The sequence below is a fragment of the Castor canadensis genome, chromosome 3 (genome assembly GCF_047511655.1).
Source record: "Castor canadensis chromosome 3, mCasCan1.hap1v2, whole genome shotgun sequence".
In the NCBI taxonomy this organism is placed as follows: Eukaryota; Metazoa; Chordata; class Mammalia; order Rodentia; family Castoridae; genus Castor; species Castor canadensis.
In genome coordinates this window covers 153717364-153732921 of record NC_133388.1, presented here as the reverse complement: position 1 = coordinate 153732921, position 15558 = coordinate 153717364, and the positions used below count along the sequence as shown (strand labels likewise).

The 15558-nt window shown below is 38.7% G+C and overlaps 1 protein-coding gene across 6 annotated transcripts in view; it reads left to right on the top strand.

Annotated features, from left to right (window-relative positions):
- The window catches only part of Runx1t1 (RUNX1 partner transcriptional co-repressor 1), a 143376-nt gene that overhangs the window by 96208 nt on the left and 31610 nt on the right, over positions 1-15558 (top strand). For all 6 annotated transcript variants that reach the window (XM_074068827.1, XM_074068828.1, XM_074068830.1 and 3 more), the window contains 2 exons: positions 306-487; positions 14721-14971. In XM_074068827.1, the coding sequence (XP_073924928.1) occupies positions 306-487; positions 14721-14971 (433 nt within the window). The remainder of the gene's footprint in view (positions 1-305; positions 488-14720; positions 14972-15558) is intronic.

The following is a 15558-nucleotide window of genomic DNA, read 5'->3' as shown; positions in this document are numbered from 1 at the left end:
ACCATACATTGTGTAGAACTTATATTCTGGTATGTAGGGCCCTAAAAATTCCTAAGTGCCACTGGTAGTGTTACCGGTGAGGTAGTAGAAGAGAGGTGAAGTGACTCAGATGTCAGATACATGATACACAAGGCAATCCAGGCATATATAACCAGTCCTGAGACTTGTGCTGATGTTGAACTTGAGGCAGGCATGTGATGCCACAGTGAGGTAGTTGCATTGCCTATGATGCTCCAGTTTGAACAGCAGACTAACTAGGTGGACAGGTCAGAGGCCACCCCCTCACTCCTGTCATGACCTTCCAGGCCAACTTGCCCCTGCTGCAGCGTGAGCTTCTCCACTGCGCAAGGCTGGCCAAACAGAACCCTGCCCAGTACCTCGCCCAGCATGAACAGCTGCTTTTGGATGCCAGCACCACCTCCCCTGTTGACTCCTCAGAGCTGCTTCTCGATGTGAACGAAAACGGGAAGAGGCGAACTCCAGACAGGTGAGTGGGAGGAGGACTCTGGGACTAACAATGGCCTTTTCTTTTTCCTACCTGTAGCATGTGGACATGTCTCGTGTCAGGTTGAAACTTCTGCCCTCTGTCTTTTGCAAAATAGCAATCAGCCAGTACAGCCATCTTGACCATCTTTTACTGCCCTGGGATTTATAGAGAGCTGAATCTCTGGCTTGAGTCTGAACAGCTTTTGTGCAGGTTAATCATTAGCATTTGGAGTCTTACAGCAAAAAGGTGAAGATGAGGGATATTCAAATGTACCAGATACCACTGATGGTTCTTAGACATCAACATTAAAATTCTCTTTTATGGTGAAGTTTCACCCAACCACATATTTTACCCTCTGTGATATGGAACTTTCTGTTCTCAGTTTCCTTAAAGTATTATTGTTTTGAAGGTTGGCTTGTACGTGTTACTCAATGAACACGTGATAAGACACATGTTCTGGAATTCTGGATGAACTAAGAAAACTCTGGGAAGTTTGATGAACTTAGTGGAAATAATAATAGTTATACAATAGAGTTAATATTTACCAACAAGTAGTTACCCTATGAGAAACTCCCGTAACTGTGAGTTCTAAGAAATGCAAAAAAAAAAAAGCCCTTTCTACATTAAGCCTCATAAATTAGTTGTTGAATAAGACATACACACAAAACCTCCCATGTACTTTATTAAAATAGTTTTTTTGAATGCTTCAGTCTCACTTTTTTCATATAGAAATATGAGTTCTTAGCATTTTGTATAGTATTTGTGAAACATGGAGACTCTTTAATGAGATCATATTCTAGAACCTATTTGTCTTACGTCTTCTTTCCTTTTCTAATGATCTGTTCTTTCTCTGAAATTTACATAGCTGTTGAGAGGTTAACACTCTGGCACAGTTATGTTCCAGACTTGCAAGAACTTAAGATCCTTGGAACTGCACAGAGACCTCTATCTGTGACTGACTTATCTGTCCTTAAATGTATTAGCTGCTGTGAGATTCAGATGTTATTAAAAACCAACCAGTTTATATACAGTTTTTCATAATCCTCTGTTAAGCAGTATTTATGCTACAATCTCTGGAATTTTCCCCTCTTCTTAATATCTTAAAATTCCTAAAGCAAAAAGTGAAATATTAGTTTACTTCTGACATATTGTAGACCTTTCTCCTTATATGATCTACTGATAGCACTCCTATTCTTGCAAATTACATTTTCTTGGTCATATTCTAGAGTGAATAGGACTTTCAGAACATTAGCTTTTAAAGGGAACTGGTTAACCTAGGTGTCTGAGTGGTGTGTCTACACAATGCAGGGAACCAAGAAGTAGCTCAGGGCTAGATGATTGACGTCTACTTTCCTATCCCATCCACACCCATTAGCCCTGCAGGAAATAAGAACTGCATGAAGGTATCAAGGTATTTCCATTCCATGTACCTACAATAACATGTCTAAAGAGTTAAAAAGAGACTGGATGGTAAATTAGAAAGAAGGAATTTTATTTTAGGAGAGGAGAGAACACACATGAGAAGGTTTAGGTTGCTGTGACATGTAAAGGTAATCCTTCAGGCTGAATTGAAAATGGACATGACCTAAGCTAAGAATTTCTGACAGCTAAATAACCATATCGGGGAATATGAAAGCTTGCTTGATTTATTCCACATCTCATTCCTTCCCATCCATTTTATTCCATTGGCTTTTCCCCAGTATTTTTTATTCGAATGTGACATGATGTTAGACTTTCCTGGGACAATCCTGAGTTAAGCTCTGAGCAGTGTGTTAAGATTGATGTGAAAAATTCATAGTAAATAGCATAGATGCCCAGCATTCTTGTTTTGATCTGAAGCTGTGGGGAGGGGGCGGGGCGGGCACACACATGTGCCTGCATTCAGTCAGGTAGAATACTCTTAAGTGGAGTTTGCCATTTTGTTCTCTCTTGGGTTATTCATGGACAGTGGCTGGAGTCAGAATTCATATGGTAGATCTTTGGATGAAATATTCTTTTTCCAGCCTAACCCTAAAGTATGTGTTATAATGGCAAATAGGTTTCCTTAGAGCTAGGTGGCAGGCTAATGAGAATATGTGGTGTAAATACATTTGTATCTTGTGGGAATTTGACCAGAGCCATGAAAATACGGGTCTCTACAGTATTTCTTGCTTATATTTACTGCATCTTATTTGCATCTGTATTATCCTCTTCTCTGGTTATTTATCTGTATATCCAGCTCTACTATATGAAATTTTATAGAGTATGGAGCTGTCTAACAGCAGAGCTTTTTTTTGTTTTGTTTTGTTTTACTGAATGTTTTGTTGGTGCATATGGTCTGACATGGATGAGCAGCTCGGTGAGATTTTGGAGTCTATTAAACTGGCTCATTAAAAAGATCAATCTGTTTCTGTAATAACACTGGGAGCCATCAGTCACTAAAAGAGGGAAAAACTGACACCTGAGGAGAAAACACATTTTGGTAATTTGTTCATGACATGTCACGAACAAAAGAGCGCTCTATATTTTGTTTACAACTTTGGGGGTTTAAATTCTGTGACAATTGCTCAGTTAACGTACTAAACAATCATCGTGTGTTTCAGGGATGGGCTTTGGTAAATTTAATTTTCTTCTCATCCTTAAATATTACTGTCACTGATTATGATTTTTTTAAACATTATTGTTACTTACAGAGAAATTTATATTCTCGGGAGTTTATGAGATATTTTCCCCTTTATTTTTTGTGTATAGAATAGTTAAATGTTTTCTAGTTTCTGTTCAAAGAGAGTCCTTGAACAGTTGTGCTGAATTTGTAGGTCTATGGTAGAATGTGATAGAACTCAAATTAGAAAATGACAATTTTCATTTAAAAACCATACTATTTCCCCCCAAAATATTACAGAAAGAAAATTCTGATTTGTATTCTTTGTTACTCTGGAAAAGTTCATTATTTATAGTAGAACTTTATTCTTTTGTCATTCCGTGATAGGACATGCTGAAATGCACCCCTTCACAAATAGACACTAGAAGTTTAAGGGCATTCTTTAAACCTGCTCCTTGTGACAGCTGGTAAAGCTATGGACACTGTAACATGGAATGAGGAGGGAAACAAGAGTTAGTCAGTGCTTTATCCCATTGAGACTGAAAAGTGAAATAAAATTATTAAGGTTTTAGAAAATTCTAATGTTCATTACCATTGTTCTTTCTTTTTGAATAACATTGGTATTATGAATTTTTGTTTTAATTTTGCTTTTAATGTTTTGTTCACATCATCACTTTTCTGACTCTGAGGATTTTTCTTGTGTAAGAAACCAGGTGAAATGATCTTTGGTTTTGTATGCATACCATTATTTTGTTTGTTCCCCTCCTCCCACAAATGATTAATGGTATATATTAATCACCTTCTTACAAATCATCACTTTACTGTGACTATGACTTACATTACCCTCGGTTTAACACTTTGAGACTTTTATTACTGAAAAAGTATAGCTGAATTAGTATATGTTTTCTCCTCCCCAAATAATTGAATATTTTCTAAAAAGACTTGCATGAACCTTAGAATTACAGAATTTGTCAACCAGGAGGGATCACATGGGTATACCAGGCCAACTCCTGTTGATACTTCAGGAAGCCCAGGCCCAAAGAACTTTTCTAAGGTGACAAAGCTTCCTAGTGAGAAACCAGCATATTTACATATCTGAAATCTTCCAGTTGAGCAAAATGTAATTTTTATGTTGTAGAATGTACGGAAGGAAAGCTTAACAAAGATTTTTTTTTCTTTTCTCATTTATTTCTTTTCTATAATTGCTCAAGTAGGTATTATATGATAGTATAATATTCTGAAGTTTTATAATTTTTTTTAATGATAGAAAATCCATGGCAAGCCTGGTTTCCTGACTTAATGAGAAAGTTAGAAAATGCCAAAGTTTGGAGGGTCAAAAAGCAGTCATTTTGAAATTGTGTTGGTTGAATATGTAAGATTTGTAATTGTGTTATACCCCAACTGAACTGAGTAGATCTGCTTCTCCTTCACTGTCACACAAACAAGGTTTCAATAATTTTGTCTTTGTAAAGAGAAAAGGTAGGTACATGTTAGAAATTGTATGATTAATTGACAGTGCAAATAATCAAATTTGTATGGTTTATTGCATTCAGTATTTCAGGAAAAATATAGGAGTTTTATATTATATTCAGACTTCATTCCTTTGCATTGTATCTTTTATGTCTTCTTCAGTTTCAAAAAGTGAATAATATGCCCTGTAGTAATATTTTATTTTAGCTACATTGAAGACTTCTAGCGAAGTAACATTACACTTAAGTGGTGAGACAGCTAGCATGGTTGTAGGGGCCATTTCAGTTTTTCACATTCTAATCTCAGTTTTAATTTGTACCCTTACTACTTTCTTTTTTTTATTGTTTTGCTGTACTGGGATTTGAACTCAGGGCCTTGAGCTTGCTGTTCAGGCATCCTACTCAAGCCATGCCCATAGTCCTTCTTGCCTCAGTTATTTTTTTAGATAGGGTCTGGGGTTTTTTTGCCCAGGGCTTGTCTTGGACTGTGGTCTTCCTACCTATACCTACCACTTAGCTGGAATTGCAAATATGCACCACCATGTCCAGTTTGTTTGCCGAAATGGAGTTTTGCTAACGTATTGCCTGTAGGCCTCCTGATCTCTGCCTTCTGAGTATCTGGGATTATAGGCGTGTAACACCACACCCAGCAATAGCCAACTGCTTGCTGCTCCGCTAAGTCTAACCCTGTTGAGTACTCCTCAGGGTCAGCTCTGAATTCCCACTTCTCGTGTGTCATGATTCTCTCACAGCCTTACTCTGTTATTAATAATGGGTAGTATTTACTGAGCACATGTGATATGCCAGGCTCTGTGCTAAATAATTCACATCTTACTTCCCAACTTTGCTATTGTGTACATTCAGGAGGCTGGTTACTGTCTGAAGGCATTGGCTTCTCGGAGGCCCTGAGTAGATCTGACCATAGGTTCTGTAGCTCAGACACTTATTTCTTAAAAGCACGATTCTACTTGACTAGTCTTTGAATGCCCCAGCTTGATAGTGAAGAGCGTCTGTGAACTTGTTGGATGCTAAATATGTGTTCAGTTCTGTATCTACGTTCTTTCCTAGAGTCCTCTTCGCAGCTCTGAGAAAAACAGTCTCTGTTTTGCACGTGAAAACACTGAGGTTCTTAGAGGTCAAGCCCTTGAATTCACATGGCCAGCAAAAGCACGACCCCAAACTGAAGCCACTTCCATGTGACTCCTAGATCCTGCTCTTTTGAGTGTTCGTTCTGGAATAATCTTTTCCTCTCATCTACCATGACACATTTGTACTACTGTGGTAGTCTCTGTGTACCAGTCCTGCATGAAAGTGTGGAAGTCTTACAGCTCTGATTAAATCACTTTGTATGGTAAAGAATTTATGTCTAAGGGCATTGCTTCATGCCTGTAATCCCAGCACTAGGGAGATAGAGGCAGGAGTTTGAGGTCAGCCTGGGCTACACGTGAAATCCAGTCTCAAAAAAGCAAGGGCTGGGGAAGTAACTCAGTGGTTGAGTGCTTGCCTCAACTGTGCAAGGCTCTGCATTGTTTCTACAGCACTGCAGGGGGAAAAGAATCTAAGTTTTACACTAAATCGTAATCTTACAGTGGGTCAAGGGATCATGACTCAGTCACCTTTGTATTACCACTGAAGCTCAGGATAGCACATTACACATACTGCGTGTCTGAAACAAAAGAAACCACTACAAAGAAAACAGCCCCCTGCTCTGTGTGAGCAAATGAATAATTCCAACTAAATTTAATGCAGCCATTTTCAACAGTGTATCAAATGACCTCACCCCACCCCCCGCAAAAATCTGTATTTATTTATTTGGTTGGTTTTAAAAGACGCATCTCTGAAATACAGCAGTGCATATGACCACGAATGTCTCATTGAACCAAATACAGAATTGGTTCACTGACCAGAAAAAAAACTGAAGGGCTCCAATGGGGAATGTGCAGATGAGAAATGAGAGGAAGAAAGTGCAGTTCCAAACAGCATGGGCAGAGATTAGGAAACACAAGGGGGTCTAACTGTTGAGCAGATGGCCGGTGTCAGGAGACATGCGACAGACTTCCACCTTCCTGGCAGGGGAGGGAAGGCTCAGGTGGCTCTGTGAACCTGCACATTGTAATCCGTGAAGGTCCAGGCGTCATGTTTGTGTCTGGAGAGGCAAACATCCACCTGCCTCTTATTTACTTCTGAAGACATTAGCATGCTGCTCAGAAAGTCCTCTCTCCTAGGTGGTGGTTTAGCAGTGGAGAGAGTAAAGGCGCCTCTCTCCACCTGGCCCAGTGGCCATGGTTCTGTGGTATCAGCTCTGTTTTCTCTGTTCATCACCATCTGAATGTCCCGCTTGCTCCAGAGTGATAGAAAAACACACAAACAACTGCAGGTTGTCACGAAGAATTAGGTTTGATTTTCTTTTTAAGGAGGCAGGGGAATTTGTAATAAATTTTGTTTCAGATACATCATTCAACACCAAGAAAAACATATGATGTGAAATTCTTACTTAAAGTCACTTATTTTCTCACAATTTCTGAAGAGAACTCTTACTGAATTATGTTTTGAGAAGATGATGACAAGAGTGATTTCTCACCTTCTACTCCGTGTCTAGTCCTTCTATGGAAACCTTAACAAACAGCGTGTGTCAGAAAAGGCAAGGAAAGCCAGGCATTGGTGGTTCATGCCTATAATTCTAACCTCTTGGGAGGCTGAGATCCAGAGGATTGTGATTTCAGGCCAGCCCCAGCAAAAATGTTCGAAAGACCCCATCTCAAAAGAAAAAAGATGAGCATGGTGGTGTACCCCAGTCCTCCCTGCTATGGCAGGAAGCCTAAATAGGAGTATCATAGTCTAGGCCAGCCTGGAAAAAAAGTGAAACCCAATCTCCAAAATAACTAGAGCAAAAAGGACTGGAGGAATGGTTCAATCAGTAAGTCACCTGCCACTCATGCGGGAAGCCCTTGTAACAACCAAAAAAAAAAAAAAAAAAAGAAAGAAAGTATAAAAAGAGTTGGGGAAGAAGTATTTGATATGATTTGTGTTGATAATGTCTTTTGATCTTTCCTGTTACCTCCTAGTATTTTAGATATAAACTTATACAATTCAAGAATAAAATAAGGATTGAAGAAAGTCTTCAGTGCCAGACAGACTATAGACCTTAAGGGAATTTCAGATTAGTGTCTTACTCTTGTTCCCTCATTTGAGGAGCCACAGAGCTGGGACGTGGCCACTGAACAAACACCATGCAAGTTGGGAAGATGCCTGGCTGTATTGCGATGCTGGGAGGGCCAGGCAGTGGTGTGACAGGACCAAGGTCAAGGTGTCTGAGCTGGGAAGGAAGGCCTGTGCTAAAAGTGCCTTAGAGGTTGGTAACAGGACTTAGATCTGAAGAGAAAACTGTGCTGTCATTTCTAAATTTCTACTTGGGTGGCGAGATGGGTGGTGGTACTGGAAGCAAGGAGAAAAATAAGACCAGGTTAGACATGTTTACTTTTATTTTTATTAGTGTATATTGTACAACATAATGGGTTTCATTATGACATTTCTGTACGTGTATGCACAATGTGTATTGTGTATGTTTTAAGTCTAGAGTTCACATAGGAGAGAAAATATTAATTTGTCTTTCTGAGTCTGGCATATTTCACTTAAATGATGATCTCCAGCACCATCCATTTTCCTCCAGATAACATAATTTCTTTCTGCTTGATGACTGAATACTCCATTATGTATATGTACTATACTTTCTTTATGCATTCATCCATTGCTGGGCACCGAGGCTGATTCCATGGCTTGGCTATCATAAATAGTGCTGCAATAAACATGAGTGTGTAGGTGTCTCTACATTTATTTGGGTATATGTCCAGGAGTGGTATAGCAGAATCATATGGTAATCGCATTTTTGTTTTTGAGGAATCTCCATACTGATTTTCATAGTGGCTGCACTAATTTACATTCCTACCAACAGTGTATAAGGGTTCCTTTCTGCCTGCCACAACCTCACCAACATTTGTTGTTTGTTTTCTTGATGGTAACCATTTTGACTGTGGTGAAGTAGAATTCCAATGTAGTTCAGGGTAGCCTAGAACTCATGATCCTCCTGCCTCTGCTACCCTTGTAAGTCCTGGGATTATAGGTGTGCACTACCATCCTGGCTTCTCAGTGTAGTTTTGATCTGTATTTCCCTGATAACCAAGGATGTTGAACATCTCTTCATGTATTTATTGGCCATTTGTATTTCTTTTTAGAGCTGTCTGTTCAATTCTTTGCCCATTTATTGATTGGATTGTTTGTTCTTTTGGTTTAATATTTTTGTGGTACTACAGATTGAACCCAGGGTCTTTTGCATGCTAGGCAAACACTCAATCACTAAGTTGCATCCCTAGATCTGGTTTAATTTTTTGAGTTTTTTATATATTCTGGAAATTAATCCCTTATCTGATGAATAGCTGGCAAAGATTTTTTTCCCTACTTTGTAGGTTGTCTCTTGATTCTAGTAATGTTACCTTTACTGTGAGAAGCTGTTTCATTTCATTCAATCCCTTGTCAATAGTTTCTCTTTCTTCCTGAGCTACTGAGTCCTACTCAGAAAGTGGTTGACTGTAACTATGCTTATATCTTCAAGTGTCCCCTTATGTTTTCCTGTAGTAGCTTCAAACTTTTTGACCTCACATTAAGGTCTCCTATCCATTTTGAATGGATTTTTCCTACAGTTTGAGATAGATATCAAGTGTAAGTTTTCTATATGTAGTTTTTCTAACACCATTTGCTAAAGAGGCTGTCTTTTCTTCAACGTGTGTTTTTGGCTCCTTTGTAGAGAATCAGATAGCTGTAGCTATGGATTTCTGGGTCTTCTATTCTGTTCCATTGGTCTACATGCCTTTTTTTGTGCCAGGACCATGCTGTTTTTGTTACTATGGCTCTGTAGTATAGTTTGACATTACATATTGTGATACCTCCAGCATTGCTGTTTTTGATAGGGATTACATTGACTATTCTGGGTATTTTGTGTTTCCATATGGATTTTAGGATTTTTTTTCTATTTCTCTGAAAAATGTCATTAAAATTTTATGAGGGTTGCATTGAACCTGTAGATCAGGAATATCATCACTTTAAAATGCTTGTTGTAACTCAAATAAGTGAACAATTAAGACACATAATATATTTATTTGTAACAGGTCTAAGATTAAAATTTAAGCTTCTTTGAAATTCTAAGGGTTATTATGCTATACCACTTTACTTCCCACAGAATAATTTTTTTTTTTTTGAGACTAGTTCTCACTATGTAGCCAATACTGGGCTGAACTTGAATTCCAGATCCTCCTGCCTCAGCCTTCCAAGTGCTGGGATTACAGCCATTCACCATCATGCCCAGTTAAGTAATCGTCACAGTAGTATTTCTCCCCATTAAAAAAATCTTAATGTAGGAGAAAAAAAGGCTTCCATCCATATCTGTCACTTAGAATATCTGTTCTCTTGTTCTACTTTTTAAAAAAGTCTATGAGACTTTTTTTCATCCTTCCACATTTCCTTGAATATTGTACTTTTTTATTATAAATGTTATCAAGGGATTTTCAGTATACACTAACACTCATAACTTGTCAGATATTACATACAGAATTTTTAAAGTATTTTTTAAATTTATTTTACCACTTTTACATTTACTCACTTTTTTTCTTTCAGATTACAGTCTCTGTGGTTGAGGAACTGAAAAAAAATAGATTCAGGTCTGCTAAAGTACAAATTAGGTTACCTTTTCAAATGTTTGCACAGTTACTGTTTCCCATATGCCTTTTACAGGGAAGTAAACTGAGGTCAAAAAGTTAAGTATTACCTGGGGCCATATAGCTGAGTCCTGACTTGTCCTTTGTACTTTTTTTTTTCTTTTATTCATATATGCATACAATGTTTGGGTCATTTCTCCCCACCCCCCCCCAGCCTTCTCTCTTCCCCCCACCCCCTTCTTTCCCCCCCCACCCCCTTGTTACCAGGCAGAAACTATTTTGCCCTTATCTCTAATTTTGTTGAAGAGAGAGTAAAAGAATAATAGGAAGTATCAAGGGTTTTTGCTAGTTGAGATAAGGACAGCTATACAGGGAGTTGACTTGCATTGCTTTCCTGTGCGTGTGTGTTACCTTCTAAATTAATTCTCCAGCTAACCTTTTCTCTAGTTCCTGGTTTCCTTCTCCTATTGGCCTCTGTCGCTTTAAAGTATCTGCATTAGTTTCTCTGCATTGAGGGCAATCAGAACAAAGAAAATGATTTGGGCTAAGTGTTGAAGTGGTGAGGTTACATTGAGACTAATGTCTTCTGGTAGGGTGATAGAGTATTGTTGGTAGATTTCAAAAACAAAGGTAGATGTGGTGGCACATGCCTACAATCCCAAAACTGAGTAGGCTGAGGCAGGCCAGCCTGGGCTCCATAGTAAGGCCCTGTCTCAAAACACAAACAGGGAAGCAAGCAAGCAAACAAAACAACAAATTAAAATGGGTTCCATGTTATCTGTGAGACACACTGGACTTCCTTGCAGAGTCTGAGTTATTTCAAGGACATGCTGGAATGGGACAATAAGAAGTATTTAGTTTTGCCTAATACACTTTAAAAAGAACAGCAAATGAAAATGCGAATAGAGAATTTACCTCAGCAAATAAGGTGAGGATGGTTGTAGGCATTTCCAAGAAGTAAAGAGACCAAATAGTAATTAAGTCATTCTAATTACCTTTCTGGACATGCATCCATGGAACAAGGTTGGCTTCATGTTTAGACACGAGTGATTTGAGGAAGTCACAGGAACGAACCCTCACAGCTTTATTTCTATGGGCCACAAGAGTTCAGTGCCTTGCTGTGAAATAGAACTGTCCCCGAGGTGATGAGCTTTCTTATTTCTCCAACTCTCAGAGGAAGGGGGCTCAGGTTAGGATACAGGGACCTGACAAAAGGAAAAGGATGGCCTCAAGACCTGGTCTGTCTCTTAGGGTATTATTGCCCTTGTTTTTCTGTTGGGGGGATGTAGGGAGCTCTTTTTTAAAAATATAATTGGGTCATTAAAGTAATATCATTGATCAGAGAGCTCACATGAGTGTGATGATAAATTCTGTAATTAACCGTTAGAAAATTGCCAGAATTCTTCCAGTGTTGTGTGTTGATGATGTCATTGAAGCAAAGAGAGAAAACCATAGGTTGTGTTGGTTTGAAACAAATAGATCAATGATGTTTGATATAGAGAAATGCTACAGGGAACTAGGAAAGGTGGCCCAGTCCTGTAATCCCAGCTACTACTTAGGAGGTGGAGATCAGGAGGATAGTGGTTCCAGGCCAGCCCAGGCAAAAAGTTTGTGAGATCCTGTCTCAATAAGATGGGTGGAGTGACATGTGTCTATAATCCTTGCTACTAGAAAAATGTAAATAGGATGATAGCAGTCCAGGCCAGCCCAAGCAAACATATGAAACTCTACTAAAAAAATAACCAAAGCAAAAAGGATTGTGTCATGGCTCAAGTGGTAGAGTGCTTGCCTAGCAAGCATAAGGCCCTGAGTTCAAACCCCAGTACTGCCTCCTCCCACACCTCTCAAAAAAAAGAAGAATGAAAGAAAGAAAAAAGGAAAAAGAAAGGCTACAAGGGCTGCTGGAAGATATTTAGATTTTTTTTTTTTTTACACAAAATAAACTGTAAATAATGACTTGCTGAAAGCAAAATCAGAGAACTTGGCTAAAATGATTGACTAGCACATTTACAGTTTGGCCAGAGGACCATCAACCCTGTGTGCTGTGATCTACGTAAACATGACATTAGCTGTGTAGAATAATCAGAATATTACAACAGAAAAGAAGGGACTTTAGAAATCTTCTAATCCAGTGGTTTTCAAACTTAATTTTAACAGCAGACTTTTTCTTTAAAAATGAAATCTTAGGCAGAACCCCTATTTTTAAATGAATAAGAACAGTAAGTGGGTTTCTCTGACCCTTTACATCTTAATTGGTTCGGGGAACTTTCTTCATTTTCTACAGAATCCCTAAGCCCCTCATGTGGCCCAGTTTGAAAGCCACTGACCTAGCCCAACCCTTTCATTTTGCAGATGAGCAAACTGAGGTCCAAAGAGATTAAGTGACTTGCCTAAGGCCCCCCAGCTAGTCATTGAAGAACCAGGACTAGGTCTCAGGTCTCTTGCTTTCCAGTGCAGTGCTTTTTCCACTACAAATATTGCCAGTAAGGTAGGTGCTGTGTTAGCATTATTTCATAGCTGCTAACAGTCTTCACTATATTCGAACTGATTTCTGCTTGTAATACGCATTGAATACCGAAGTGTGTTGCTCAGAAATGTATAGGATATGAAAATACAGATTAGAATCACATAGGCATACTCAGAAGATAAATCAATATCTAGAATGTTTCCTTTCACTTTACAAAATTATCTTAAAGCAGTGCATTTAGGTAATGTCTGAGCTACTCTGGGTATTGTAGTTTGATACCAATGATCAATATGTATGGGGTCAGTATGTTTTAGACACATACCATATGGGAACAACATTGAGATTTCTGGTTGCCACAACCATAAGGGTCATGCATTGCTGTGATTTCCAATATTGGCTGGTCTCCTGATTCCAGAACAGAGTATCCTGTAGTTGATGGCAGGGTTGTACTCACTTCACAGTAAACCTGTAGATCTTCCCTCAGTTCTTAAAGTGCTGTATCTTCTGTGTATAAAGTCCTTTATCCTTTTCAGTCTGGAGTATGTAAATTGTCACTGGGACTCCATCCTCCAGGAACACAAAGGACAGTCATTATGGAACCCTGTGGTCCCAGATTATCTCTACTGATGATTCAGTTTGCATTTAGATGTTCCTCCCTTGTATTATCAAAGATTGTCATGAGTGCTAGGAAAGCAGAAGTATCTTAATGCTCCTATAACTGTTGCCTTACCAACTTAAAATTAAAACAATACATGTAAATCCACAGCCACTGTGAATTAGTGGGACTGGTTTTAAGGATAAAGTACTGGTTTAATGAAGAGAGCCAGATCCTGGGTGAAAATTTAATTCAGAAACTGTGATTCCAGTCAGAGTTAGGGACAATTTGTTTATTGAGTATATTGGGTTGTCTCCAAGCAAGGAAATATTTCTTTAACCCTATTTTTGTTTGAGAATCTAGAAGCTGTGATTAGTTATCAGGTCTCAATGTATTGAGTGCATTCCTTCTGAAAGCCAAGTTCAAGTTTGGATCACTTGATGAAGTACAATCAGAGTGTGCCTCTTCTGCTATAAGACCTGATGACCCCAGACAAGATACACTAACTCTCTGGGCATGTGTTTCCTCAACTTGAAAATAAAAGGGGTGACCTAGATCTGCCTTCTAGTCCCAGCTGACTGTATGACTGCTGACTGGTTATGTTAGTGACTCAAGAAAATGTTGAGGTTTCAGATCTCATACTCCTTATTATATTGGCTTAGTTGAATTGTGGTACACCAGTAGAACTTTCAGTGGTGATGGAAATGTTCTGTATCTTTGCATTCCAGTTCTGTAACCTTTAGTCACAGTGGCTGTCGAGCATCTGAAATGTGGCTACTGCTCCTGAGGAATTGAACTTTAAGCCTTATTTATTTATTTGCAGTGTTGGGGGTTGAACTCAGGACCTCATACTCTCTAGGCAAGTATCACTTGAGCCATGCCCCAAACCCTTTTATTTAATTTTATTTAACTTACACTTTAAATTGCTACATGTGGCTATTGTATTGAACAACACAGCTTTCAGGTGTTTTCTGAAACAGAAGTCTGATGTTGGGTGGAATAGGTTTACTACATTCCTCTAAAGAGTAGTGATGTTTTACCCTGATGGGTTTTCATGTGTATAGCCAGTCTTGTTAAAAATCAAATACTCTTTTTTCCTGAAAGTGTTACCTATAGGAGAGTTGCTTTGCTCCCGTTTGTGACTTAACCACAAGAGCTGCAGTAGCAATGATGTTTGCTAATTTGATGACAAGTGAAGCATTTTCTTCTATGTCTGTCTGGTGATCATTTTGGCTTCAACATTGGTTCCAGTAAATTCCCTAAGGTCTCTGGGAAGCTGTTTTAAAGGGTTTCTTGCCAATGAAGGGATGTTCTGTTGATACATGCCTTTCAACTATAAGCTCAAATATGTGTGTCTCAACTATGCTGGCTTCTGAGTACTTTCTGAAATAAAACTTTTTCTTCCCCCCTCAGAACCAAAGAAAATGGCTTTGACAGAGAGCCTTTGCACTCAGAACATCCAAGCAAGCGACCATGCACTATTAGCCCAGGCCAGCGGTACAGTCCAAATAACGGCTTATCCTACCAGCCAAATGGCCTGCCTCACCCCACCCCACCTCCACCTCAGCATTACCGTTTGGACGATATGGCCATTGCCCACCACTACAGGGACTCCTATCGACACCCCAGCCACAGGGACCTCAGGGACAGAAACAGACCTATGGGTAAGATGAAGGATCTGTTCACTTCTTTTGGGAATGGATGCTTGAAGACTTGCATCATTACTACTCAACTGAATTTGAGACATGAAATCTGCTAGGGATAAAAATTTTCTTTCTTCATATTGTCTCCTTTGCGAGAAAACTTGGTTGGTATTAATATGCTCTCTCTCTTAATCATATGTGTTCTTTAACATAGCAGGTTAAGTGTTTTTTTTTTTTTTTAAGGAGGGCATCAAACTTAGTATAACATCCTTAATTGTGGTAACAAAAGCAAAATGAAATTTTAGCTTGAATTCTTTTTAGCCTCATATTTCATATGCAGTTTGCCTACCACAAATATTTTGTAAAATTAGTTTCTTTTCTTCCACTGTATTTTTTTATTTACCTCAAAGTTCATTTTGATAATTCCAGTCTTCATGATATTCCATGTTCCAAAGTACGATATGGCATTCTGTCTGTGGCTTAACAAGTGTTCCTCAAGGAAATCTTTAAAGTACAGTGATTATAGTTGTTGTCAGTTTTGCATCAAAGATCAGAAAATGGAAAGATTCAGTTTAGACAAATAAAGAGCAAATGCATGTTTTATTTGC